At 43.2% G+C, this 20,149-nt stretch overlaps 1 protein-coding gene across 1 annotated transcript in view; it reads right to left on the reverse strand.

The window, feature by feature from the left end:
- LOC147718680 (transmembrane 9 superfamily member 2-like) overlaps positions 1-20,149 on the reverse strand; it is a 1,534,671-nt gene that overhangs the window by 766,686 nt on the left and 747,836 nt on the right. Inside the window, exon 8 of the mRNA XM_086918630.1 lies at positions 12,889-12,968. Within this exon, the coding sequence (XP_086774756.1) occupies positions 12,889-12,968 (80 nt within the window). The remainder of the gene's footprint in view (positions 1-12,888; positions 12,969-20,149) is intronic.

Below are 20,149 nucleotides of genomic sequence, written 5' to 3' on the forward strand. Positions count from 1 at the left end.
CCACCGGCAATATAATAGCCCAAAAAAATACAGGATGGCAGGTACCAAACTTCATTTAAGTATAAATCAGCCACATTTTCCTGATTTTACACCAAAATAAAGTGCCACAGCTAGCCTCCACACATGAAGTGTCATCTGTAAGAGCTGTACCAAAAGACATGCAAACTAATTTATCAGGAGAATTGCGGAGTAAAAAAACAAATAAATTGTTAAAATAATGACTCAATTTTTTTTAGACTAGCCCCTTGTAGCCTTCAGTTAAACCAGTTCTTTTTATTCTCCAGTGGAAGCTGCTCGTACCCAGGATCAATGATGGGCTAAGTTTCAATGTGGTAAGAATGAGGTATATTGACTTTGGAAACCCAGACATACCGCTGTGCTTCTCTAGCTACTGTAGGTATGCTGCTTACCGGTGTCACAACTCTCCTTGGTGCTCTTATGGTGATCTAGACAAATTTGAATTTGAGTTTTGTTGAGGTTACTTACACAACTATCTACAACGGGGGTTGTCTGCAGGACCTGACCAATTTGCAGTGTATTACTGATAACATAGATCACGAAGAAGAGCCATAAGAATATCAAGAACCATGGTCAACCTACGGAGAGCATTCCCCCATGGTCGCCTAGCACACTAATAGTATAGATGACCAAGGACTTTTTACAATTAATGAAAAAGATTATGAACGATTTTTACTCAGACTCTTTCTCCACCACTGGACCAACCAATTCTATCACAAACACTGCTGGCAGATTTGAAACCATGACATATCACCTCTAAAACCACAAGATATGCCACATCCTAACATTTTAGCTCAAGATGATCCGGTCACTCAACCTCAAGAGCATGGCAGACACACCAGTCAAGACATGCAAGGAGATGATTAAGACATGGGGGGAAACCACACTGACCATGTTTCTGATACTTCACAGCAAGACACCCAGGATCCGGAATGTGATGATTATGTTCCAGTGGAGCAACCAAGTCTGGAACAAACACCAAGAAGCTCTCCACTTGAATGTATACTTCTTGGACACCGGACTAGTCCACAACCCGCAGTCCGAAGGCCAGTCCCAGAGCTAAAGCCACTGTGGGCAGCCAACTTCCTATGTGTATGCGCGCCTCATGGTCCAGTAGTCACCCCATGCGATCTTTTGCAGTCTCCTTAAATACCTGGAAGTAGTCGGAGAGGTCTCCTTGATGTTGGGTCCACTGGAACTTCAGATCCCACTGCAGAGCCCGCATTTGCCATGTGGCGTTTTTTTACCACCAGGACGAAGGAAGGCTAACCGTTCCAGCAGCCTCAGAGTCAACCCCACTGAAATCTAGGACAGAGGCTCAAACATAAGGATCATAACCTGAATGTCCTGAACTGTCACCCCTAGGTAAAGGCATGAAAAAGAACTATGTCCAGAATAGTAGCGATGCATAGTGTCTGCTAAGGAGTCAGATGAGACTTTGGCACGTTCATAGTTAACCTCAAAGATTTCTGGAGGTTCACTGCAGTCAGGAGGTGGTTAATTTCCTTGGGCGAGCCTGCCTTCAACAGCCAGCCGTCGAGGTAGAGGAAAACTAGTTCCCCTGACCTACGATGGTGCGCTGCCACCACCAATGTCACTCATGAACACCAGAGGGACGCTAGGGAGACCATAGTGGACCGCAGGAAACTGAAAATGCTCCTCTTCCCACCATGAACTGCAGGTAGGTGGGGCTACCGAAAGGCTGGAAGGGGTGATGTAGTGGACTGAGAGGCAGGCTGAAGAAGCAAGAACAACCCACCTCCACTATTGCTCAACCTAGAATTATTCCTTCAGAGAAAGCAACACAAACGTTTTCGATCTTGGCTTTACTTTTTGGGGACGATACAAGGCTGAGGCTCGGCCTGAGGCAATCATTATCTGTATTCGTGATGTGAGATTGTTCTTTCCCCTCTCTATTCACTCTATGGCGGCTGTCTTTCTGAATTTGTTTCACAGTAGCAAGTCGCTATGTAATTCTGAGCATTTCTTGGAATAACTTCGGGCTGGCACTCCCCCTGTGTTGATTAGCAGCATAGGCATCTAATGAGGTGAGTTAAAATTCACCTGTTTTCGATATGGCACACAGACTGATTAAGTTGTTGACTTGGGAAGCGGCCCTTCTCTACATCGATCTGACCACAGGCTTTAGTTATTTAGGGCATACTACAAGCTGGCTAACATCTCCCTCCTTCTATCAAAATGTCAGCCACATACTCTTTGCATTCTTCAGAAGACAATGGAGACGCGCTTTTAGCTCTAATGCCCCCATACCGCTATGGTATCAAATAGTTATGAAACCACGGACCAGATATTGAGGCTAGCAATGTGAAGCAGCATTCCTTCATCTTTATTTAACCAGTAGCTGAAGTTATGCTTGGGCATACTGTAAGATGGCCGACATTCCTTTATCTCCCCTCGTGAATCTGTCATCTATTTCCACTATTTTTCTGACATGTGGGAAGGCCCCCAGTTTAAATGGTGTCGCATCCAGGTAGGCATTTTTCGTCTGAGTGTGCAAGACGATTCCAGTCCATCATGCTGCGGGTATCCACGCTGGTTGTATCCAGCTATACATGTATATAATTGTTTTTATACATCAAGCGTCTGTAGACCTCCTTCGAGGCACTATTTATTCGTTTGCTCTTATATTTTTTTCTTCTACGTATTTACAGACGGAGGTCTCCGCACTTGAATGACCCCTCTCCTACCTTTGAAGGAAGCGACGGGTGATGGCCCACTAAAATGTGAATATACTTGCCTAGATAGTGAGCAGGACAGTCTCCCTGAGGTAACACCAGTTCAAGGGGGTGCTGTACTTAATCATATTTTCCTTGGTTTCCATAGCCAATTGCTATTTTATCATTCTTTAGTTTTTGCCTGGGACAAGTTACAGGTATTTTTTGGATCCAATTCCTACAAGATTCGTTGTGATATTGTGACCACGTTTCCAAATGTATCCATCAGGTACCTAGAGACTCTCTTGTTTGGACAAATGTGTCTGTTACACTCCTCCTTATTTATAGGTGAGGATTCCGCCTTGATATATGCTAACATTTTTGATTGAGGGATGTGTATATGCACTTTTGTAATGCACAAATCTACACGCACTTCTTAACTCACTGAAATTAGCTTATTTTGGCACTTGTTATGATTGTTATCTCTGGTACTAGGTAACAGTATGTCTTTGGTGCATACAATAACTAGGTAAGGTGAACAGCCACCTAAGGACATACTGGGCTTTCATGCACATTGACTGGTGTTATGCTAGTATGTGTTATGAGCACTGGTTCGGTATGTATTAAATAGTCACATAGGCCAATAGGAGCTTTCGTGTCCTATGCACGTATTATATTTGTTTCTGTTATTTTAGATACTGGTTGGCCTGCTCCCTGTGGTTTTTATTCAGCAGTGTTGTCACTCTTCACCGAAATGTGTGTTGGCACCTGCGAAATAGGTGTGCTGGCACCAAGAAAATAGAAATGTGAAAGCAAAAGGAATAAAAATCTTGTGATGCATCTATATATTGGCCACAAATAATTAAAAAAAAATGTGAATGTACAGTGCATACAGAAAAACTGTTTCTGGTCAAAAACGGTGTTTGAGCTATCGGATTGCAAACAGTTATGATTTCTTGTTTTTGACAACTTTGTATTTATTGAAGTAATCCATTTAAAATTACTGTGTGAAATACTATGGTGCTACAAAATGTTTTTAGGATATTTGTAATTTTATATATAGTATGAATGGTATGGATGTAGCGTGCAAGAGTGGTTTCTTTTGTTTTTACGAAAATTGGCAACCTTTTGTAAAAATGTGTTGATTTTCTTGCATATAAATTGATGAAAGTTTATTGTTTTTTATTTAAATTCAAGTTAAATATAAGTAAGATTTATTCTTAATTAAAAAAAGGATTGTGTCACTTTTTCTAAAGACATCACTCTATGTTGAGCATTTGTGGAAGTGTGTTTCTTGTATTTTTCTCCCGTCCCACTCCACATTGTTATACATAGGGGAAACCTTTGTTTTCATCACTGAGAAATAGGCTGACCTTGGCTGTGGAGGCAGTGAGCACCATGGTCTTCAGCATAACTGCTGGGTTGCCTGCTGAGGTGGAACAAGCTAGTGGTAAGGAATGCCTCATCGAAAGCCACAAAAGGAACACTAGAATTGTTGCTGATGATGCTGGGTAGACGGGCCTCGAAAGCAAGTGGTAGCCCTTGAAAAATGTAAGGGCAGACCTTGTCCCTGAAGAAGCTAGTCCCATCGAACGGCATGTCCATCAAGGAGGACTGAATGCCTCCAGAGAATCTAATTGATCTCAGCCACTCATGGCGACTAATGGAAAAATGGTTGCCTATGGCCTGGCCAACCGAGCCAGACTGTGAACTTGGCCACATCACTGCCATACTGAATAGCCTGTGAAAGAACCGGGCGAAGGTCTTCTAGAGCACTGAGGAGGGCTTGTTCCACTGAGTCCCAGAGGGCACGAGTATAGCAACCCAACAAATAGAAGGCCAAACTGGCTGAAAAGAATACGCATTTCCTGAAAGTCTCCACTCTCTTGGATTTCCTATCGCAAGGAGTGGTAAGGAAATTGCTGGAGTTGGTGTGGCTAGTGGAAGCTTGCAACTATAACACATACAATTACGGGGGACCCTAGGGCTAGTTTAATGACCATGCTCTGGGTACACGCCCTACCGAACATTCACTACAACAAGGGTACCAGAGGGTCAAAGTCTTAACAAGGAATATTAGGATAATGGTTGAGAATTATTACCACTAGCTATACCACAACTCTTCTTGGTGAAATAGACGTGAGCCAAACTAGTGTATGGTCTCTAACACCCATCAGTCACCACTCGGAACCGCCCTTCATCATTTGGGGTTCTGAGGACCAACACACCACATGGTCTGATCTCTATCAAGAAAGGGCCTAATGGATAATAAACGGTCCCTCCTGTAGGCAGGGTGGGGTCACCTTTTGTCAAAAGTATTTAATTGTATGAGAGTGATGTGGCTGACTGGGTAAATTGAAAAAGTGCAGTGCAGAGAAAATGTGATACCAAAGAGTTAGAATAAAGTGAGTAAAATTGGTTTAGGAAGAAAAAAATTACATTTAATTGGGTACAGCTTCCAATGCCAATATTAAAAATAGCCAAGACAGAGAAAAATGTATAAACTGTCTAGTAGTGGAACGTGGTCAACATGTTTCAGCAATTTATGGCCAAGTGGCCTTGCTTTCTTCAGGACCTTGTCATAACGACTACTGCTACTGCAAACAAAACCAAAGTGTAAAGAAATAGTGTTCTAAAAGAGTGAAACAACGTAGATACTGGTATGTAAGTCACCTGGACCTCTTAGGTGTACTGTTCCATATCTTCTTACAAATTCAGTTGTTCACTAGAAGGAGTTAAAAAGAATAGCATGAGTACATCACGCACAACCTGTCTCCAAACATCCTTGTTCATATCATCATGAGTAAATTCCATCATTAATATAGCCTATAAGGGAATTGAGGCCGATTGCACTGTATATACTAGTGCCTCCCAGTGTTCATAGAACTTGAAGGTTTTCAAATTTCATAAAGTACATCTTACCTGATTTGTAAGATGTGGAGACCTCACCCCACCTGGCTGCGGCTCAGGACATAGGTGAAGCACCGCTCTGTTGAGGTGAATAAATGCAAGCATGAGTCACCCACCGCAAGCGTGTTCGCACACAACATAGACATTGATTTTGCTTAGGATCTCCGTTACAGATGGTGGAGATCGCTCCCTTCCATTCAGTATAGTAGTATGATGATGGTAAACGCAAGTTTCATTGTGAAGATCTCATGATCCTCCTCATTTATATTGACTAGCCTGGTAAGAAGAGCGATACTGTTGTAACTGTATCAGCTCTCCGAGGTATAATTCCTTAGCCCGCGAATGACAGTATAATGTGCCTGAAGGCATCTGTGCTAATGCAGCGTAACACCGACAGGAAGAGTAATGCAATCAAAGTTCTGCAAACCCATCTTATCTCTGTAAAACGTGTGCCCAAGACAACTACGCGCTTATACCAGATCGCTGGGATGTCGCCAAAAAACCCCTACCTTTCCGTCGGTACTCCAATGTGGCATCTGTGCCGCCTGGGGAGGTAACGCCAGTCTGTTGAGCATGGGTTTAAGTTACACTGCCCTGGGTGGGCTGGAACCATCACATGGTACGCGGCTAAACCTCGCCATAGGTCGTGTACAATCCGGCAATGCATCGAGTGCTATGATTGGTTAAGCACTCGATGGATTGTCCAATCACGCTCAGGTTGCCCGTAACCATGGCTTCATTAGTAAACAAACAACGGCGTGATACTAGAAAGGACCCAGGTTTAAGTTACACTGCCCTGGATGGGCTGGAAACATCACATGGTACGCGGCCAAACATCGCCACAGGTCGTATATAAGCCGGCAAAGCTCAATGTCTATGTTGTGTGCGAACACGCTTGAGGTAGGTGACTCATGCTTGCATTTATTCACCTCAACAGAGCGGTGCTTCACCTATGTCCTGAGCCGCAGCCAGGTGGGGTGAGGTCTCCACATCTTACAAATCAGGTAAGATGTACTTTATGAAATTTGAAAACCTTCAAGTTCTATGAACACTGGGAGGCACTAGTATATACAGTGCAATCGGCCTCAATTCCCTTATAGGCTTTATTAATGATGGAATTTACTCATGATGATATGAACAAGGATGTTTGGAGACAGGTTGTGCGTGATGTACTCATGCTATTCTTTTTAACTCCTTCTAGTGAACAACTGAATTTGTAAGAAGATATGGAACAGTACACCTATGAGGTCCAGGTGACTTACATACCAGTATCTACGTTGTTTCACTCTTTTAGAACACTATTTCTTTACACTTTGGTTTTGTTTGCAGTAGCAGTAGTCGTTATGACAAGGTCCTGAAGAACATGTTGACCACGTTCCACTACTAGACAGTTTATACATTTTTCTCTGTCTTGGCTATTTTTAATATTGGCATTGGAAGCTGTACCCAATTAAATTTAATTTTTTGCTTCCTAAACCAATTTTACTCACTTTATTCTAACTCTTTGGTATCACATTTTCTCTGCACTGCACTTTTTCAATTTACCCCGTCAGCCACATCACTCTCATACAACCAAATACTTTTGACAAAAGGTGACCCCACCCTGCCTACAGGAGGGACCGTTTATTATCTATTAGGCCCTTTCCTGATAGAGATCAGACCATGTGGTGTGTTGGTCCTCAGAACCCCAAATGATGAAGGGCGGTTCCGAGTGGTGACTGATGGGTGTTAGAGACCATACACTAGTTTGGCTCACGTCTATTTCACAAAGAAGAGTTGTGGTATAGCTAGTGGTAATAATTCTCAACCATTATCCAAATATTCCTTGTTAAGACTTTGACCCTCTGGTACCCTTGTTGTAGTGAATAGTGGAAGCTTGCACCATAAGACTCCAGAGAGGGGTGGTATGACAAAAACGCCGGGTTGCTTGGAGCAAACTAATAGTGTCTGGAAACTTACCAGTTAAATGGAGGGCCTGGAAAAAGGCTTAGCCCAAGTCCCTGGAAGGTACGCATCAACGCTACATTGAAGGGAAGGAGAGGCTCAAAAGTAGTCTAACCATGCTGCAGGACTTCGGTCAAGATGGTTATTTTACCTCCATGGTGGACCGGTGGACGTCAAGGACTTCAGCCACCCTATGCATAATCATGGCGTAGGAGGCAGATTCTTCTGTGGCCATGCCAGAAGGAGAGCAAAGGAGAGAAAGGGCTGTCACAAGAAGTATCTAGCCAACTAGCCACGTTCAAGTCCTCATACTAATGGTCATTGGCATAGGGCCAAGCAAACTCATTACCCTGGTCGTAAGTCCATCCCAAAAAGAGAGAGTATACAATATTGCCTGCCTTGTGGTAAAGTGAGTGCAAAAATCTCTTTCTAATTTGGTTGTGATGTCAGTCGAAGTTGAATCGGCGTTGAGTGGGCAACTGAGACGACAATCTTGGTCACCTTTCGGGTGGCTAGGTCAGCGTTGAAGTACCAGAGCCTGGCACGGTGATGGGAGCCGGGGCAGCATCAAGACTAGAGCCAAGGGCAGAAGTGGCTCAGATGGACCTGGGGCACAGACTGTGAATATGCCAGTGGAAAACTAGATCGAAGGCCTCTTGATGGGCTTGAAGGAACACTGTGAGGGAGTCTGTAGAGCTCCAAAGAGACATAGCGTGCATGGGGGAGCTGGTAGAGAACCAAAGAGCCAGACCATGTCCCTGCTCAAAACTCTTCGAGCTTGCAACTCCCCATCTTTCTTTTTGCTGATGTTACAGACAGTAAGACCGGTATGGAATCGAATAATATTTCCCTATCAAATTAGGGTTCCACCACCTGCTTGCAAACGTTCATCATTTGACGATGGTTGGTGTTGCAAATAGATCTCATTTGGATTTGCCCCACCATTGGAATATTACATATAACAGATTTGAGTTTAACCCCCAATTTTCACAGCCTACGTTTCTCCTGCTGAGGGAGTCAGATGTTCACAAGCATTAGACAAGTTTCACTGTCAAGTTGATGCTGTGTCACAGGACCAATTGCCACAATGTCCCTGCTTCCATGGACTACTGCTTGAATTTTGCCCCTACTTGAGTTTTCATATAATAGAACGTCATCACACGTCAGTTCTTATCGTGAGATACTTTTAATGCAGGAAGGGACAAGCACTGGCGTTGCCAATAGGTCTCGCAGTAGGAAAGTTGGAGCTATTGGTTTTTGTAAATGACATTTTATATTTATGTTTAGTGATTTACAATGCCAATAATTTTAACTTTAGCAAATGTGACACTTATAGCATTTGTAATGCCACATGTTTTGTATTTACGTGACTTAGATGTAAATATCTTAGTAAAATAAATGTTTTTATTTGTTAATTAATTAATATTGAAATAAAAGTTATTTATACTTTATAATGGCAATATTGTAAACTTTCCTAAATACCTTTTTTGAATATTATGTTCAGTGTTTTTTTTGGTGAAGAATATGTAAGATTAGAAGTGAAATCTTAAAAAAATGTTGTGGCATTTGTAATAAAGTTTGAAACATTGAGCGAAGATTTTATAAATAGTTGTTGTTGAATTTTTGCATGGATTGATGCTGTGGTGGTGCGGATAGATGTTGTTGTTGCCTGTGTGTGCGCAGTGCCGGTGTGTGTATGCAGTTTACTGAGAGTAGAAACACCTGTAAATGTCTATCAGTAGACTCTCTTTCATAGAGCAGTAGCTTGGTAGAGCAAATCCAGAACATTAACAGTTCCATATAATTATACAAAAACCAACAATTCCCGATTTCATCCGGACAAGAACTAAGCTATAGTATTGTGCAGCGGAAAAGTGCATGACACACAGCAGCCCCACAATTTGTGAGCAAAACACATTTTGCAATGAATAGTGCTAGACTCCTCAAAGTCATCATGAGCCTCTGCAACTGCTCATCTGCGGCAGACTCCATGGGTAGTGTCCAGGCCCACTCACGGAGCATGGTCCAAGTGGATCTGTGTGTACGCAGTCTGCAACCCTCGTCTTTCCAATTGCCCATCTAGGGGTGTACGACAAGGGGACTAGGACATCCAGAGATGTCCCAGTGCCTTAGCTAATGTCATCGACTTTCACTTAAAATAGACACCCTCAGTGAGAGACTGCCAGAATCCGCGTGCGTCAAGAGGGTATGCCAGCTGACTTCACAGACACAGGTTTTGTAGGGCTGAAGGGGGTGGGGAAGTAAGAGCAGGGAGGGAGGGCCGGATGTGGGAGAGCGAGAGCAGGGGAAGAGAGAGACCGGGGAAAAGGCTAGTGAGATAGTGGTATTGAGAGACCCTGAGACCGGATAAAGAGGCCGCAGAATGGAGTGGTAGGGGGTACTTAGAGGGAGAGAGTAGATAAAAACAAGCGCCGCCGCCGTGTAGGTTTGCATGAAAGTACAACGGGTTTGGTCTTAGGTTGTGTAGCGCTTAGTATTGAAGTGCCACAAGCCTGTTCCTGTTCCATAATAAAGTGTAGCAAAGTTTGAGAAGTCACTAAATAAAGAAATGTTTACAAGCGGAAATCTTTGTTGGGATCGAAACCCAACACCATGTGCAGATTTTGAATGGCGCACGACAGAGCCCTCATACCAATAACAACGCTTTTTGGGATGTAAGAACTGTCACACAATTACAGCCTCCTCCCGACCCAAACACAAAAAACGCATTAAATACATAACTTTTCAATTTTGAAAGATGCGCTCCGACTGCTGATGTGGGAGCACACCAACTCTTATCCCTGTAAAAGGGATATGTGTGATCCCATTGAAATGTAAACCTGGAAACGGTCCTTCTGACTAATTAAAAAGCAAATGGCTTGGCTCAAAGGGGGAGGGGTCTTTGGGGCCGGAGTATGTGATAACGTCTGACCTGATGGTGAGAGGCAGCCCCTGCTGTGTACAAATGGCAGCTGGGAGCAGCCCGCCCTGGCAGTCAGCAGAGCGCCCCCTAAAACAAGCATGGGAAGCTGGGTACTTGTGGAGCAATGGTACACGTAAGCTCACGTAAGACAAGTTCATAGATCTTATTGACAGACACTCCTGTGCAGACAGAATGGGTGCTATGCAGCTGCAGCAAGGAGTGCCAGACCCAGTGAGTTTTCGTAAGATAATTGTACAACAGAAAAGAGGCGTGTTCCTGAACTAGCTTCATGCATTGTGGGAGTTGTAGATTTCATTATGTTACTTGAATTTGAATAGCGCTTAGAAACATTGGACTATCACCATAACGCTCTTATTTTGGGCACACTTTAGTAAGGTACTCTTAAGGCTATTAGTTGTGGGCGTTGCTTGGTCATCATTTGCTGTCGGTGGTTAGTCGACAGGTTTAGTATTGAAGCGTCACGAGCATGTGCTGGGCATCGAGCGGGCTGTGGGGTGGGGCCACGCCCCTCCCTTGGTAAATGAGTGATATACTTGCGCAGTGTAATCTCCAGTGCCTTAGCTAATGTCGACTTTCACTTAAAATAGACACCCTCAGTGAGAGACTGCCAGAATCCACGTGCGTCAAGAGGGTATGCCAGCTGACTTCACAGACACAGGTTTTGTAGGGCTGAAGGGGGTAGGGGAAGTAAGAGCAGGGAGGGAGTGCCGGATATGGGAGAGCGAGAGCAGGGGAAGAGAGAGACCGGGGAAAAGGCTAGTGAGATAGTGGTATTGAGAGACCCTGAGACCGGATAAATAGGCCGCAGAATGGAGTGGTAGGGGGTACTTAGAGGGAGAGAGTAGAGAAAAACAAGCGCCGCCGCCGTGTAGGTTTGCATGAAAGTACAACGGGTTTGGTCTTAGGTTGTGTAGCGCTTAGTATTGAAGTGCCTCAAGCCTGTTCCTGTTCCATAATAAAGTGTAGCAAAGTTTGAGAAGTCACTAAATAAAGAAATGTTTACAAGCGGAAATCTTTGTTGGGATCGAAACCCAACACCATGTGCAGATTTTGAATGGCGCACGAGCGGCCGGGAAACAAAGTACGGCCGGCCACCGGCCAGCCATGAATAATTAAGGGAGGAGAAGCCGCACAGCACACGCTGGGAGAAGCCCTTTGATGTGCTGTGCGGCCGTGAAAAAATGCAATTAGGAAGGAAGGAGGGAGGCTGATGCGCGTGCTTGTTTGGTCACGTGATTCACGTGAACTCAAAGAAAACCACAGCAAAAAGCCCTTGGTTTGTCGAGGATTTTGAGCACTTGAATTCTCGCTCCGCTTAATGCGCTTGCGCGCATTGATAGGTCGCGAGACCTAAAAAACGACTTCTATGGAAGCGTCATAACTTATAAGCCTAGCATATTTATGTGTAGCTTTTTTTCCTGCAATTCGACTGTGCTCCCAAACCTTTCATTGAGGGATCTGTTGTCAAAGGTAAGGTTTGACTTCGTACAGATCCTGACTTAAATAGACAGTGGTTTTGCCTTTTCACCAAAGTGTAGCATAACTCATGCTTTCTGTGACTTGAACATAATAGAAACACTGGCCATTCACTTGTGTACACTGTTTGTCAAGATCTTTTTGAAGAGGTCTTATTCTTAAGTGACACTGTGGCACAAGAATAATACAGGATGAGAAGATTCCTGCAAGAACTTATGTATTTCCTTACTGTTATTCAACTTGCCAAGGTCATCTCTTGTTGAAGGTGGCTCAAGTTTATTCCTCTTTCTTTTGAAGGAAAAGACTTACAGTGGTCTGTTCAAATGTTTGCACACAATAACTGTAGTTCCTGTTTGACTGAGGGCATCCAATGTTTTCTTTGACTTCTATTTCTCAATTTTCAAGATAACCAACAATACATTAGCCATACAAACATTAGGTGAAAGGATAGTTTTCTGTCACGCATTTACGGTGGGATTAGACAGAAGGAAAAAACTAAATGTACCTCTGATCTTGAAAAGTTTAGTCGATAAACCTAATGTAAAGTATACTTTTAGAGCGCACTGCTCAGTCCAATGTGCCTCTGTGAAATATGGGCCCATGGATGCGAGCCACTGCTGGAGTACCTAAAATAAAGCCACCATCTTGGAAACTCTAGATGGCTATCACATCTTACTACCTTAATTTTACCAAGCAATCATTTTGTCCTGAAAAAGGGCCTTGTGTCAGCACTGTGTGGCCTAATTTGGAGGGTAAACCTAGTTTGTCTTCGTGTTCAGGTCTATACCCGGTCTGTATACCAGTAGTGCTTCTAAAACAGAGGACCCTCAAAGAATGCCACAAAAATGCAACAGAAGTGCTTATAAAATCTGCAGTCTTAAGATTATTCTTCAAAGAGCACAATAAAGAACTTACTCTTACCTAAACCACTGGATGTTGGTCTGTGGCATACTGTCCAAAATATAGTCCCATCTGGAAACCCACTTAATGCTGTTATCTTTCTATGGAGTGGAGGAAGGAAAGACAAATCGCAATGAGTAACTATACCACAATAAACTGCTAATAAAAAATTACAAAAGAGTGACTCTACTCTGAAAATGGTTGAAGTTGGCAAAGTCATGGTTAATACAGCATTAATACAAACTGTTTATTTACATCCTACCCAAAAAGCGTAATTTCATTTTTTCTTAAATTATCAAGAGTGGTCTTCTCAATAGTTTATGCTCTCTGGGGCAAAGTAGAGCTTTGTACAAAACAAAAAAAAAGGTTTGCCAACCTTTTAATGGTCAGTGGCATCAAACTCAATTTTCTGGTACTTTTAGATTAAAGCCTATTTTACATTTCACAACAACACACAGATTAAGAGTCATCATTGTTAATGTTTTACGGGTTTTAAAGGTTATAGAGAAGGTCACATGAATTATCCCACGTGGCAATTATTGGAATCCGCTCGATTATCAATTTATTCGGTCTTGAACAAAGATTGAAACACATATAATGGGGAAACCAAAAAAACATAATGATCAATCAGAGAGGTCCTTGCATTTGGATCAATGGGATTAGCAATTAGCAATAGAATAGAAAATCAGCTGTGCTGCAACCTAATCCACCAACCAGTCTAAGAAACCCTCTGGGCATATTTCCCCAGCCCATGACCAGCGTCATGTGATCAAGCTCCGCCTGCGGAGCGAAACGCGTCAGGGAGGGCACTTGCACTTTGCTGGAAATAAAGATGGATTACTGGCACAGGAACTTGTGATGTGGCTTTTTGGTGTTTGCTAAAATCGAGTAAAACACCCATTTTTGGAGTGGAGGTCTACGCCTGTTGAAACCGCTACCTTTGGCGGTCAGGTATAGATATAGAGATATATAGAGATAGATAGATAGATAGATAGATAGATAGATAGATAGATAGATAGATAGATAGATAGATAGATAGATAGATAGATAGATAGATAGATAGATAGATAGACAGATAGATAGATAGATAGATATATCAGCTCCAGTCCTCCTTCCCATGCCGGGCCGGGAACGAAGATACAGCACTCACGGGCTCAGGTAATGCAGCAAAGTTTTTATTCAAGAAAACGCGTTTCGGGACAGCGTCCCTTCGTCAGTGGTTCAACAATGAAAAACGCGGCGCCATTTTTTTAAAACCCACAATTGGTCACAAAAATGAAAGACGGACTGTTCACAGCCACAGTAAAGTGGCGCCATCTTGGAGTGTCTAAAACGGCATCAATGCCCACATTTGAGAATATTGTTCAAACACAATTTCATTTCGTTATCACATTATAACAAGACATTCCGCTGTGTATCGGCAAGCACGACTCTAGAATTATGGTCATGACATCACCTATTTTCTCTTTTTCTCTTTGTTAACACTGAGCAACATATGAATTTGAAGATGTAATTTTTGGAATAACTCAAGATGAAATTAGCAATGAAACAGTAAAAATGTTGAAAAGTAATGGTGGGTGGTGGGTATCTATGTCTGTGAGGTTTTGAACATGTGTCGGCTAATCAAAATAATTGGCATTAGGGGTGTTCTCTGAGAGGGACGAAGCAAGTGTGACTTCATGCATCCGTTTGGCTGCAATTGCCGATCCACGGCGAGATTTAACCCAAATTAGGTTTCATAAGATATAAATAATGTTGTGGTCTGCAGACTTTGACTGTCATTATGACATTGATTTACCCAGTTCACACTGCTGAGCCCAATCGAGAGAACATACCTCAAGAAACACAATATATGAGGGAGTGATGTCATGACCATAATTCTAGAGTCGTGCTTGCCGATATACGGCGAAATGTCTTGTTATAATGTGATAACGAAATGAAATTGTGTTTGAACAATATTCTCAAATGTGGGCATTGATGCCGTTTTAGACACTCCAAGATGGCGCCACTTTACTGTGGCTGTGAACAGTCAGTCTTTCATTTTTGTGACCAATTGTGGGTTTTAAAAAATGGCGCAGCGTTTTTCATTGTCGAACCACTGACGAAGGGACGCTGTCCCGAAACGCGTTTTCTTGAATAAAAACTTTGCTGCATTACCTGAGCCCGTGAGTGCTGTATCTTCGTTCCCGGCCCGGCTGGGTATGGGAAGGAGGACTGGTGCTGTAATTTGAAAAACGCGGTACACCGCTGCGTTTTACGGCACCCGACACCAAGAGTGACCCACGATATCGGTGTATCTGGAGCCTTAATATTATATGTATATATATATATATATATATATATATCTTTTATTCATGACTCTCTTATTACCTGATCCTCTGCTGACTATACAACAAGAATACCAATACTGGATTGCTACAGCTTTAAGGGTGAGCAGAACTAAGCCATTCAGAGTTGCCTTGCCCAGTAAAAAGAAGTGGTCTTGCCTAGCACATCAGCTATGGACTCTTGACAAACTTGATGCCATACTTCAGGCCATATAAACAACGAGGATCTCTCATGAGACCACAGTAAATGTGGGGGCCATCGTAAACTGGTTACGAACTGATTACAAGAGATTTGCAGAAATCACAACCCAGTCAGAGAAGACACTTTAATTGCAAACCACAGATCTCCAGCAACAACTATGGAATTTAGCAGAGTAGGTCTGCTTCCTGGAGAGCTGAACAGAAGACACAGAGATTTGATCTAATCAGAGTAACCTCTTTATAGTTAGCCTACATGAGGGCTGCAAGGGCCACAACATGGTGAACTACCTAAAAACACGGTTCAAAGACTTTGTTCACCTCAAGACCTCATTTTCTTCTTTTCCATTGAAAGGGCCTATTGGGTGCCAGCTCCCCCCACCCTCCCAGGTGCTTCTCCAAGGTAAATAGTTGCCAAATTTGTATACTATGAAGATGAGATGCAATTTTAAGAACAGCAAGACAGGCAGAAAAGGTCCAGAAAGACAATCAGTGAATACTTGTCTTCCCTAACAACCCGCTCACGGTCCACCGCCAGCAGGCCTCTTTTCTAAGGGTCAGAAGTCTTTTCTATGGGTCAAAAAAATAACAGATATGGGCTTAAATCCAACAATACTATTCCCTGCCAACCTGAAGGTGAAGACAGGGCAGAAGGTTATTGTTTTCCTTCAATTGAATGTGGCTTGGGAATGGGGGAGGTGAGAGCCAAGGATTATCTTCCCAAGCGGATGCTCCTAGCAAAGATCACCACGCTCACCTAGACGGTGACAAAGACTACATCAGAAACAAGCTGTAAATGTTTGATCTTCCTCTATGACCCCATCCCAGAAGTAGGTCCAGGACAGCAGGCGTTTGGCAGCCCCCACAGCAGTAACTCTCTTTTGAGAACCACTACAACCCTCTTTGGACTCTTCGACAGTGGAACTGGATGAAGAGGACACCTCCTCACTCCTCCTGCAAGACACAGGATCCCCCACCAAGAATTGCCCTGCCAACCGCAGATGAACATTTATGATAACTACCATTAACATGGGTTTCAGCTAGGAACCTAATTATAATTAGGTCTCCCGGATTTATGGTATTTTTTTTTTTGCCATTTCTGTCTGTATTTATCCTTATTTATTTTTTGGGCATTTTTTCTGTATTTATACACATTTATTTTCGCCACAAGCAAAAGCCGACGCAAGAGCTAGTATTTTTCCACATTTATTTAAATTGACAATGCACACATGCGTTGGGTTGTTATTGGTCAACACAGTACATTCACGTGAAAACGATGCCATTGTAGTACAAGCACAGGTGCATTTCAAGAGACTTTGAGGACATTGAGGCTCTTTCTGGTTTGTTGATCAAATGCAACCACTGAAACCCTTTGAATACTTACTGATGATACTGGAATGGCCAAAAGATTCAAAAATAGATTGCACAGGCACACAGAAAGCCGCACCTGAGTACTTCACAGGTCTTTAAAAGACCAATTGGGTATTTAACGAGGCATTGTTTTCATCCCTTTTTAGAGCCTCTCCATCTCAACTCAGCATATTGCTGGAAGAGCGCCGCCCCCCCTCCCACACCCCCCACCGAAATTTGGCTCTATTTGCACCTCTGGTGTAACTTGGTGTATGCACTGCAGGCCTGTGCACAACACCTGCATCACCCTCTTTCTGCCTGCTATTTACTCGATCCTGCAGAAGCGCACTTGCAAAGCCCATAAATAACGGAAATCGATTCAAGAGCCCATTTTCCCGATTTGTTTTTTAAATCTCCCACTTTGCTCCACTAAAATGTTGGCATGTATGGTTCTACTATCAATAACAAAGGGGGGAGAGAGAGAATTGATCGAGATGGATTTGTTCTCCCTAGACTAATGTAAATAAACAAAAGGAATCCACTCCTTGTGTATAGGGCTTGTCCTCCAAAATTGGGGAGCACCCTTGTTGTTTTTTGTCCCCTCACACACCAACAGGCGTCATGTTGGTGTCATGCTTCATCATTGGGGTCCTCGTACCCCTCTACGGGGTACGGCGTGCTGCAACCTACGGATACGCGGGAGCACTTGTAATGACTATGTGTGGTGTGGATGAGGTATTTAAATGTGAGTGTGTGGTGGGGTTTAGATCTAAGTGAGTGAAGTTTAAGAAGTACCTGGCTCGTGGGGTGGCAACACATTTTTTAATGGGCCCCTGGGCTGGTGCTATTAAAAGGAAGTGTGGGAGGTTAACAACGCAAACAAATGTGCATTACCTCCTTCCTGTGTGCGTCGACATGTTTCGGTGTAAAAACACCTTCAGGACGGGGTACACAAATCCCCACCTTACTCACATTTCTCTAACTTTTATCAGAGTCTCTAACAAAAGTGAGAACTACAGTGCAGGTAAAATAATGTACCTAAAAAAAAGCGGCTTAATAGTCGACCTGTTAAGAGAAGAAGACAAAAAATCTTTTGTGGTGGTCTGCTTTTCAACAACCACGGGTAAAGTGACCAATGGTTACAGGTAACCAAAATTGAGGTTAAGTCTCATACTATAGGTGTTATTCGTGCCTATAGTGAGAATTAAAAAAGACGAACTAGACACACTGACATATAACATACAACACACACTATTTATAGAATTGGCGTATAGCGTTATTCAAAACATAACACCATTAGTGATCAAAGATGTTTGTCATATTGTGTAGTGCCCCTGTGAGGAAAAAGAGACACTACATGCCCATATATACAGGTAACATACTGTTTTGAATGGCTAGAAGTGCCCCATGAGCCAACAATCCAAACGTCAGGGTCCCTTCTGCTATTTAGCACCTGGAGAGAAAGGCGAAGTTCAGAGTCCCATTTTTACTTACATTAGCGTTGTGGAGACAGTGCTGCTCTTTGCTGTATGTACTCACGATTTCAGCTAGGAAATTCCTCCCGACCGACCCCTCCGTGGCTCCCGTGATTATGCCAAAGAGAGTCAAAGGTACGGGTATTTGTACCTTTTCCGGGGGCTGAGATAATGATTTAATTGAATAATTAGCGTTTCCTGCCTGCCCTTCTAAGGGCTTGTTGGTTCTGCTCGCGGCTCTGTGTTAATGTGTTCCGATACCGCGCATGCATGTAGCTGGTCCCACGCATGCGTATTAAGGTATTTCGCACTGATCTACTCATACGAAATACCGCTGTTCATGCCCCTCTTAAAACAAGGATTTTACTGTGCAAAAAGGGTTTTGAATGCGGGTAACTGTGTTTATTCAATGTGAATAAAAACATGGGGATCCTGTTGATGACCCTGAGCTCGTGTGAATTCAGGTTAGGGCTGTAATATTAGTAAATTATCTTTAGATGCTTGTGCTGTTGCGTATAACACTATGCTCAACATACACGGCTAATCGTCTGGTAGGATAGCGTTTTCTAGAGGTGGGTGTTGTTGCACTGTTGGTGTGCAGCGTGTTAGCGCATGAATTTGACTAATTACTCATGACATCAAAGTGGGCTCTGTTTTTTACAAAAAAGGGGGGTTTGCTGAGAAACATGGACAATCCCTAAGCTAATTGTCCCCAGGGAATGTTATCGTTCAGGCCTTGGGTACTGGTACCCAGACCGAATACCCATCTTTGTTCTTTTTCAAAGAGTCCTTGCTCTGACTTCAGCTGTTCTACTACTGTCCACTTTGTCGTTGACACAGTGTTAGTTTTCCAGAAAGTGGGTGGCCATCTTAGTTGTGATCTTTTGCAACGTATGTTGCTCTTGTGTTCACCAATTCGCACCTTCACTGGTCTTGTGGTCATGCCTATGTATTCCAGTTTACACGGGCAGGTGATCATGTAAATAACATTTCTGCTATTACAATTAGTCAGTTTCCGTTGTTCCCACTTAGTTCTGTTGGCGAAGATCAATTGTTTGCTTTTTTGTGCGAGGTGGCAGCTTGCACAGTTTCCACATGGGTGATGGCCCCTCAGGCCATGTTGTGAGAGTTGTTGTTGTTGTTGTTGTTGTGGTGGTTTGGGGCGTGTGTGAACCAGCATGTCTCTGAGGTTTTGACCTCATTTGTGGGCGAACATTGGTTTCTCAATACTCAGAGTACCACTCGTTAGAATGCGCCAGTGTTTGTTCAGCAATTTGGACACTTCGTTGGAGTGGGAGCTTTATCTAGTCACACAGAGAGGTCTGGTGGCTCCCTGATCTGTTGGGATTTTGTTTTCTAACAATGTTTCCCTGTTGTTATTTCTGTCCCTTTTCATGGTGATGTTGATAATCCTGTCTGGATATTGTCTTCTCCGCAGTTTGTTTTTCAAGTCCTGTGCTTGTGCCTTGTAATCCTTAATCTGGGTGCAGTTCCGCCTTTATTGCAGGTATTGTCCGTATGGTAAATTTGTCCGTAGATGACGCGGATGAAAGCTGTCATATCGGAGGAGGCAGTTCCTTGCGGTTGGTTTAAAGTGTGTAGTGGTGTGTAACTTACCATCCTCATGGAAAATATTCAGGTCAAGAAACACTAGTGTCTCATTAGAAACTGTGTGAGTAAATTTCAGAAAGGGATTCTGCAAGTTCAACCATTCCATGAACTGTATTACCGTAGGACGGTCACCTTGCCAAATCACAAGCACATCATCGATGTACCTTTTCCAGGTAAGGATGTGTTGTTTGTTAGGGTTGCTGGTATGTAAAATCCTTGTGCTTTCCAAGTGGTGGACATATAGTCCTGCCAGACTCGGCGCAAATGAACTGCCCATACTGGTGCCGTGGCTCTGGAGGTAGAGGGTCCCATCGAACTCGA

The sequence above is a fragment of the Lissotriton vulgaris genome, chromosome 4_1 (assembly GCF_964263255.1).
Source record: "Lissotriton vulgaris chromosome 4_1, aLisVul1.2, whole genome shotgun sequence".
Lineage (NCBI taxonomy): Eukaryota > Metazoa > Chordata > Amphibia > Caudata > Salamandridae > Lissotriton > Lissotriton vulgaris.